Genomic DNA, 9,264 nt, shown 5'->3' with positions numbered 1-9,264 from the left:
CTTTCCCTTCTTACTCCCAAGAAGATCATTGGGATAACTTGGAGAAGTCTCTGCATCTTTCTTCCCTTTTCCCTGACTGCTTTTGTGTCTGAGATTTAAAAGACATACAGAGAAACTAATCCAGGTCTTTGGAACAGAGGCCAACAAAACGGTCCATCCATTCAAAAAGACTGACTAGGTTGTTCTTTTTTGCAGTGGCAAATTTTCTCCCACCAGTTCTCAGTGGCAGAGTCCAGCTCCAAAAGCACAATCCAGCAAAATAGGGTACACAGCACTAAAACAGGAAAAGATTACAGACCCTCTGCCCAAGAGCCAACCTGCCAGCAGCAAACCTGTTGACTCTGTGCACAAGCCAGAGTCGAAAGGCATCAAAGGTGAGGATGACTGAGTCACATACAGCTCTGTCTGGACACAGCACACCATCTCTACGCCTTTCTCTTGGACCAGTACAATAAATGTGTCAGTGGCTCCTATACTTTCTGTCTGTACCACCACATAAGGGTTTTCTGAATTCTGAGGCTCAACACACCTCCATTTGTCCCTGTGCAATTGCTCCCTCTAGCACGGTGAGTTTTTCTTCTCTGACTTCCAGGTATTTGAATTTGTACTAGTTGTCATCAAATGTTGGGATCATGGTGCATTTCAGAGGCTTAGGTAGACTTTCCCAGATGGGAGAATTTGCCAGAACTTCAGGATGGTTCCATGATTGCAGTTGGGACTTACCCAGCCTCCTTGTCTCTGGTTTGCTGCAGTAACATCAAAGTGTCTACCCCAGTGCGTTGCTTACCTCCTAAGATCCTCCTGAGACTCAAATCTGGCTTGTTTCTTTTGATTGGATCTGATGTTATCTTGTTATGTTCCTTTCTTTAGGAATCATGAGTGCTTGTGAAGACAAGTCTGAGAGCCCAGCCGAATGGAGATCTCGGTTGAAGCCTGTTGCAAACAAGTGAGTGTCTTGGAGCTGGTGGTTCTCCATGACAAATGAATGGGGACGTCCATGCTTGCATCTGTGTTTGTTGCTGCAGGTCTGCATGCACATAGGAGGAAAGAGCTCCTGTGTTTTAATGCTTCTGTTTTCAGCAATTGGATGGAAAAGGGAAAGGGGGAGGGAAAGCATATTTCCAGTTGCTACACTCTGATTAGAAAAGTGTGACCATCCCAGATGGAGAGCCAGCCCAGGATGTCCAGAACTCTTCCTGTAGACCATTCTGCAAGAGGAATGGTTTCCTACCATTGTCTTTCTTCTTTGCAGAGATCAAGGTGGCTCTAAGAAACCTACTGATAACTCCCAGATGGGAACAGGGAGTCCAGAACACAAGAAGACAAAGCCAAGTCCATTAGTTGTCCCGTCAGCAAAGCAGGACTGTGGTATGAAGGATATAAGCTTTGCCTTCATTTTGCTAGTTAGGCAGGGGGCAGACATTAGGGCTGCAAGGCACAGGTAAGGAACATGTTGGTGGAGGCGATGCCTTGCTTTCAGGGATATTTGCTTTCTGCACCTGCTTTGGCCCTGTGGTGCCTTTATTTGGAGAGACATCCTTCCCCAAAGAGGGGGACTCAGTCTTCACAGGGTGCCCTTCTGCCAGACAGCTAGCAAGATTCCACTTGCTCTTTCTTGCATAGATGTGTAATGGTGAGAAAACCCCATGATGGTTCCAAGCCATTTATTCTTCTCCTCCACCCATCTCCTACTCTGGCCTTATAATTGGTGGTTTCTCAGTGTTTCCTTTGGGTTTGTGCCCCTCCCTTTCATCAAGGCAAGAAACCTAGGATTAGAAATGAAGGTTGCTAGTGGTGAGTGCCAGGGATGCTGGGCAATAAAGGGATTTTTGTGAGGCGAGGATTGAAATTTCTTACCCCAAACCTGTCTGTGCTTCTTAATCCAGCTTCATCTGATGGATTCATGAAGAAGAAGTTGATCCCCAGCTCAGATCTTATCAGGAGCTGTCAGAATTCAAAGCAAGGCTGGGAAGACCCTGGGGGCTCTGCCAAGAAGGAGGAAGAGGGCAACCAGTTGAAGAAAAGCACTACCACAGGTAAGGTCTCTTCTGCCTGCTTAAAGACTCTTTATTCTGCACTGTCAGGGAACAGCCTGACTGGTCAGTATGGGAGATGTGTCCCTGAGTTTTCTGTGGCTGTAGTCATGGGGTAAAAATCTGTGTCATTAATTTTCATTAGCCAGCTTGGCCTAAGCAGGAACCAGCCAGGCCAGAGAATTCAGTGGGAAGGGAAGAAATGAAAACAGGGATTTGTCAAGGTCACTGCCCTGTCATTCTTTAGACTCAAAGATATGAAGAGGACCATCTCCTCATTCGGGGAACTGGGATCTAGTTGATATCTCTGTTCCCTTCAGTTGAGTGGCTTTGGGAAATGAAAGGAATGCAGGGAACTGTCAGCCAGAGTCTCCAGCTGGCGGGACCCATGGTAGCAGCAGCCTTGGCTGCTTTCCTTCTTGGACGTTCAAAGATATCCTGACCAGTTCTGACCAGTTTGTTCCTACTCTTAATCCAGTTTCTTCTGTATGTTCAACCACAGCTTTACTGTGTACCTCTCCTCTTTTGTCTAGTTATTTTTGCTCCTACGTATCCCTCCAGAACGTAAATGAAATTTCCTGGAACTTAGCTGATGTTTGATGCTGTCCTGTTTGCTCAGCTTGTTTGTTCTCCCCGTTTCTTACCCCATTTAGCTCTGGTTTATCTGTTTGGACTAGAAGGTCCTCACAGCAGGGCTCAGCCCTTGCCCACATGTTTGCCTTATGACATCGTGGCTTCATGCTATAGTATTTGTTAGCTGGTTCCAGCATAGTCCTTAGCCTGCACCTCTGACAGCTACTAAGCATTCAAACTCCAGTTGTGTTGTCTGTTTTAAAAGTTTGCCATGCCTTCACTTCCCAAAACTTTCCATCTCCTTTTTCCTCAGACTCAGCTACAAGGTTCAGCATTGCATCTTTCCCAGGAAGTGAGCTGTTAAGATAAGGGAGGCTGGTTTTACATCTGTCTTACTGATTGCTGTTGGGGAGTGCCTGCTATGGAAAACTTTCCCAACAGTCTCCCCCTGTTTTTCACGTGAGTGCAAGGCTGCCATCCCAAAGGCTGTTCTCTTGCTGCTGTCACTTGGCAACCTGTGGATTAAGGACAGACTTGTTGCTCCTCTGTATAGGTCTTTACCTCAACATTCAGAGAGATGCTGTTAAACAGTCAGCTACCATTCCTGCCCTTAATCCTCTGGGTGTTGTGTGGGGCTGTGGATAGTGAGCATTTCTGTAGATCATTCATTTTCTTTGGTGTAGGTAGTGTTTTCTGTTAAGAACAGAAGCTCCAAAGTTGTTTTTGTCCTACTTCAAGTTTGCAGACAAAAGCAGGCAGTCCATCCTGTGTCTGCCAAGACAGAACTTAAGGATACCAGGGCATATCAGACCCTAAGCTGGTCAGGAGAGTGTCATTTTACTAGCTGTTCCCCTCCAGCGACCTTGGTCTTCTCATGATCAGTGCTGCAGCTTTCTGCCTTGGTTGGAGGTGCTGCAGAGAATGCTCAGAAGAAACCTGGAGATGCAGGGCTGAGCTGGGAGAGGGATGTGTTGCTCCAGCAGTAGCAGCAGACTGCTCATGGCAGGCCAGGTCCCTCTTGGAGGAACCTTGAAGAGACGTTAGAAGAGACACCAGGTTGGATGGGACTTCGAGCAAACCTGCTCTAGTGGAAGGTGTCCCTGCCCACGGCAGGGGGTTGGAACTGGATGAGCTTTAAGGTCCCTTCCAACCCAAATGATTCTGCGATTCTGTAGCGTACAGGGCAGTAAACCAGCAGCATCCAGAAGGAAGAGTACCCTGACAAAGGCCAGAAGTGCAGGGACAACACAGCTGATTGCCACATGCAGCAGCATCTCCTTTTGCACTCCTCCTAGAAAACACAATAGAGCAAGGCCCAGGCAATTGGAGAGCTGTCCTTGAGTGCTTCCTTGAGACAGCACCAGTTGCCAGAGACTCTCATGAGGCTTCCCTAGTCTGTCCTGTCTTTCTCCTTGTGTGTGCTGAGCCTGCACCACTGCTGCCTTTCTTACAGCCATACTCTTTTGATACTAGAGATTTCCTTCCTTATCACATCATCCACGTATGCCTCTGTTCTCTCTCTGTGGTAATTATCCAGCCCAGCCCCTCGGGTGTCCAAATACCTCACACTCTTCTGTAGTTATCCTTGCAGCACAGTTGGGCAGAGGAAGCTGAGGCACAGTGGAACAAATACACATTGCAAAAAGAATTGATTTTAATAGGTGTCCAGGGCCTAAATAATGCTGTGTAGTGAGGCCTTGGGGACTTCTCACCTAGGAAGTGTTTTGTGGAAGGAATTGAACCTTAGTTTCCTGAGACCTATGATAAGGTCCCCTAGACCATCTCTGTTTCATGAGTATTTACTGATACCTCTTTTAAAAAGAGCACTAGAGGGGTGTTTTTAAGTATATCTTAGTGTTTCCTCTGACAGTAATCCAGTATTTCTGTTCTATCCTTTGGAAGCTTAATAAGGGGTGGCTTTTGCCACAGTAATTATCTGTGAGTTCTAACAAGGTAATGAATGAACGTGGAAGTCAATATTCTTGGGTGGAAGATGGAAAATCACACCTGAGTTAGATGATTGCCTATGCCCTGGGGATGAAAGCAGCACCCTGTGACCAGAGGGTATCTGAGTGTCCAGCCAGGAGGTGTAAATCAGGCTGTGCTGTTTCCTGCAGACACATCTCCCACCTTAGCTAGGCATGCAGATGCATGCATGTTACCAGTGCCTGTGTTGCATGGCAAGGACCTGTTGTGCTCTGGTGGTGTAGGCACTGTCCCACACCACAAAATTGTGTAAAGTATTTTGTGGAATTCTTTGGGTTTATGCTTTTTTTTTTTACCTTCTAGTTAAACCTTCTGTTCCAAAAAGCACCCAGAGCCCTGAAGCAGTGTCCCCAACCAAGGTATGGCTGGAAACCAGGTGTAAGTGGAACACGCTGGGGTTGTTGGGTGTCCTGTTGGAGTGCTTGCCCACTTATAACTCAGTTTGTCTTATTGGGACATAATAAGACAGTAAGACAGTTTTCTTATTATGTGAATTCCCAAGGAAAGGATAAGACAGAGCCAAACAAAATTCTGGTAGACACTGTGTCCCCCAACAAAGGAGGGAGAATGTCTTTGGGTTGAGAAGTGTGGGTTGATGTTATCCTGTAGTGTGTCAGTGGCCACAGCACTGATGATTTGGCCCTTCCAAGACATGGCTCTGCAGTTGGGCTCCTTGTGTCATTTCCCATCTCGGTTGGAGCTGTGACCTCAGTGGGAAGCCCGAGGGCACTGAGCTGAATTTGGTCTTACATTTGTTTTTCTAGCTGCACCCAGACTACCTCCCTGAAGAGGAAATCCAGGACAAGGTGCGTGACATCGAGAAGCACCTGGACGAGCTGGAATTGAAGGGAGTCGATTTGGAGAAGCAGCTGCGTGGCTGTGAGGGAGGTAAAGGAGACAGTGGGCCAGCTCTGATACAGTGGGGAGGTGTGAAGCTCATGTCTTACCCCATGGCATTCTTGGCTCTATTTCTAGGAGCTCACGCTACATGCGAGACACCAGGTTGCCAAAGGTGCCTGGTATAGCAAGATAAAACCCTGGGAATTTCAAACCCTGTCTGGCTGTTTCCTAACCTATTGTTTGAGCAAGGACTTGTGTATATTTGGCTGAGGATCAGGGATTTTGGGGAGTGGAAGGCTGCTATTGATCTGATCTGAAGCCAGACTGGTCGTCGTGGCTGGCTCCAGTTTCGCAGGGGTTAGTGGGTTCATTCAGAGTGGCAGAGTTGGGGTGGCCACATGGAAGATGAGCTGGGTGCGGAGTATCTTTGAGCATCTTCCTTGAATCTGCAGGGAGTGATCTGCATCCTTTCCTTTGTACTCAGGAGTACCAAAGATGAGCTGTAGCTCGTCATTGTCTGTAGCTCATATTGGTCATCCTAGACTCTCCCTCAAGTATGGTTTGTTTGAGACAAGGAGACTGAACTGATGCACCTTCTGAAGGCATCTTTCTTTTGTCTCCTCTGCAGATGAGTCTGAGGATGCTCTCATGGTGGATTGGTTCAAACTGATCCATGAGAAGCAGCTGCTGCTCAGGCAGGAATCGGAGCTGATGTACAAGTAAGTACAACCACAAATTCACCCACCTGCTTGTGCACTTCACCTGGGAGCAGTAAGTAGTGAAAGGAGAGGGAGCGTGGCAGCCCCAAAATATAATGTGCCAATTGGTAGGATGAGGAAGGCTTGAGGATGTCTCTGGGAGAGCTGCCAGCATCCTGATGGGCCTTTGAGCACTGATGAGCACCCAGGGTCTGTGATGAGCTCATGGGAGGGAAATGTCACAGATGTGATGGAGGAAGATTTCACCTGACCCACAGCCCCTGCCCGTTGGTGAGCAATGTGGAGACAAGGCTTTAGTGTGATATGAGAAAGGTCCAACCCTCGGCATGGAGGAGCAGTTACTCATCACTTCTGTCGTTCCTTCCAGGATGAAACAGCAGAAGTTGGAGGAGCAGCAGTGGAACATTGAGATGGAGCTGCGACACCTCATGAACAAGCCAGGTAAAGACTGGCTGCACTGCAAGTCCTGCTGGCCCCCAGCTGCGTGGAGCCCTCCACTTTGTGTGCCAGCCCTGGGATGCCCTTCAGATCCAAATGACACTGGCAGGGATTGCAGTTTCACTGCAGGGTGTCTCCTGACTGCAGTGTTAAGCTGTCAGGTGCAGAGTCCCTGTAACTTCCAACCCATCTGCACTGGACGTGAGATGTGCCCATGAGCATGAGGATAATTTGGGCCTGTGAGAGGGACTTGCTGGAGTAGGGTGGAGGCAGGAGCCACAGCAGAGAGGTAACTCACCTGTGAGATGGGCTTTCCTTGTCTTGTGCAGAGGAGCTGAAGACACACAGGGAGAAGGAGCGAGAGAAGGAGCTGCTGGAGTCATACCTAAACACAGTCAATGATCGGAATAGCATTGTGGAGTGCCTGGATGAGGACAGGCTCAGGTGAGGACCCCCAGATGGTGGGAGATGTGCCAACACCAGGGATGATTTCCACTATACTTCTTCCACTGCCCAGGTTGTAGGGGTGGATGAATGGCTATAATCCAAACTTCTGCTCCATGAGAGATGGGCAGTGACCTGTCACCAAGCATCTCGTCCTAAATGCTGCTGCCATTGCTTCCTTGGCAGCTGCTAGAAACTGAGATCAGGACCGCAGCCATATTCAGTGCTCTTTCAAGCTAATGCTGCTCTGAGGACAAGGGCTATGAAAATACAGAAGGCAGAGGAAGAGAGGTAGAGGCTAGAGATGGAGAGGATGGAGGCAATATGGGAGCTGCAGGAGGACTCTGGGAACATGAAGCAAGGAATGTGTTTGTCTGCTGCAGCAAGTAAAAGAACTATAGCCCAGAGCTGGATCCTCCCCAAGTTCAAAGAAAGACTGCTGTGTCAAGAAGCTGGATTTGTGCCGCCTGTTGTTGAGGGCAGCCTCTGTTTCTTGACCTCAGGGCACCCACACCAGCTCAAGGAGTTGAGTAATGCCCAAACTCTTGGCTCTGGCTTTGCCCATGCCCATGGAGATAGCATTGTGTTTGTCCCTGATTGTGATGAGCACCTCTGCAGCACCCCATGCCATTAGTGTCTCAACCTTTATTCCTCTCCTAGGGTGTGGTGTTGCTTCACAGCTGGAGAACTCAGATTATTCATAGGCCAGGAAGGACCTCCCTGCTTCAGTGCTAGACTGCCATGGTCTGGAAATCACCACACAGGCCCTTGCTCTCAAGGGAACCAGATGCAATTTGCTAATATCTAGGACTCTAACTGGTTGATTGGTTGTTTTTTTCCTGCACCCTTCTCAGAGTGTGCTGTGAAGGTTCATCATTTCTGACGGGGGGAATAACAGTAATCTTTGCGTGGGTTTTGGTGTCTACTACCTTGTCATGAAACACAGCAAAGCTTTCTAATGCCATGCTGTTCCATTACAGAGAGCGCGAGGAGGACCAGATGTTGGCAGACATGATCCAGAAATTGGGTAAGGGCCCTTTGTACTCTGTGGAGCAGCACTGGGTGGTTCTGGGGCTGTCTGGGGTGGGTCTTAACCCACTCTGTCTGCACCCTCTCCTGCAGATGGATCTCTGGCTCCTGGCTCTCAAGAGAAGAAGAACAAGTTCCGCTTCTCCAAAATATGGAAGTCGAAAAATAAGAGTAAAGCTCAGGAGTGATGTTCCTTTGCCCAGTGGCTCAGCAAGGGCCACCATAGGTATGTTCCTTCCTCACTGCTGCTTTCCTGGAGCCCTGCGGGACTGTGATGAGGCTCTTTGCTCCCTGACATGGAGACTGCAGGTCTACAGATGAAAGGGACAGTGTGAATCCCCTCTGGCCCTGGTATGGGGGTCCGAGAAGATGGACTTTTAAGACTGTTTTCCTTCTTTTGGATCTAGCTCAGAGCTGGCTTTAGCCCTGTTGTCAGCTCAGGAGGGCAGAGCTCAATTTGCCTATCCACTGCTCAGGTCATTACATTCACGAAGGCAGGAGCATGGCACTGTATGTCACCCCATGGTGCCCCACTCTTGTTAGTCAGGGCTGCACCAAAGGCATTGATTGCACTGGTCTGCAGAAGGACCACAGTCCCTCCATTTCTCCCTCCCTGCTGTGCTGTGCTGTGTCTCCTTGGCCAGGATCAGAGACACAGAGAGGGAGGTGCTATGGGGTGAGAGCAATTGAGAGTCTTCCCCCTGCAAACTGGAGCTACAGGCCCCACAGCTGGGGGGAGGCAGAGAGCAGAACCCCCTCTGTTTCTATGGGGTGGGATGTCCTAGAACCAGAGTGTTTCAGCAATAGTGCTTTTGTTTCCAGATTTCCTTTTGGGAGTGTCTGCAGGCTGGTTTCTCAAAGCCACGAGGGATTGCTCACTGCTTCATTCCCTCTGTGGGGGAGATATGTAGCTTCCTTATTTCTTCGACTGCACAGTGAAGCAGGGTTTTCATTGTGGCTCATCCTGCTGACAATGAACAGAAATCTTTTAACAACCTGGTGCTAACTGGGAGCAGAAGGGCATTAATGGGTTTGCCTCACCCGTGAGTCTTCTGCATGGGACCAATACTTCAATTCCTGAGGCTCCATCCCTGGGCAGCCAGCGCCCTCAAGGGGTGCTGTGATTCACATTGGTGAGACCAGGAGAGTACGAGCACATCGTGGGCTGTTGGCAGTGAGTCTTTCTAGTCTTCCTTCTGCCC

The 9,264-nt window shown here is 48.8% G+C and overlaps 1 protein-coding gene across 1 annotated transcript in view; it reads left to right on the top strand.

Annotated features, from left to right (window-relative positions):
* MICALL2 (MICAL-like 2) overlaps window positions 1-8,250 on the top strand; it is a 23,086-nt gene extending 14,836 nt beyond the window's left edge. Inside the window, exons 7-17 of the mRNA XM_010014865.1 lie at window positions 214-374; window positions 871-946; window positions 1,253-1,368; window positions 1,887-2,036; window positions 4,896-4,951; window positions 5,357-5,480; window positions 6,061-6,151; window positions 6,519-6,592; window positions 6,919-7,033; window positions 8,014-8,060; window positions 8,156-8,250. Coding sequence (XP_010013167.1) covers window positions 214-374; window positions 871-946; window positions 1,253-1,368; window positions 1,887-2,036; window positions 4,896-4,951; window positions 5,357-5,480; window positions 6,061-6,151; window positions 6,519-6,592; window positions 6,919-7,033; window positions 8,014-8,060; window positions 8,156-8,250 — 1,105 coding nt within the window. The remainder of the gene's footprint in view (window positions 1-213; window positions 375-870; window positions 947-1,252; window positions 1,369-1,886; window positions 2,037-4,895; window positions 4,952-5,356; window positions 5,481-6,060; window positions 6,152-6,518; window positions 6,593-6,918; window positions 7,034-8,013; window positions 8,061-8,155) is intronic.
* The last annotated feature ends 1,014 nt before the right edge of the window (window positions 8,251-9,264 follow it).

Source organism: Nestor notabilis, unplaced genomic scaffold (genome assembly GCF_000696875.1).
Source record: "Nestor notabilis isolate BGI_N333 unplaced genomic scaffold, ASM69687v1 scaffold21985, whole genome shotgun sequence".
Classification (NCBI taxonomy): Eukaryota; Metazoa; Chordata; class Aves; order Psittaciformes; family Psittacidae; genus Nestor; species Nestor notabilis.
This window is presented reverse-complemented; position numbering and strand designations above follow the sequence as displayed.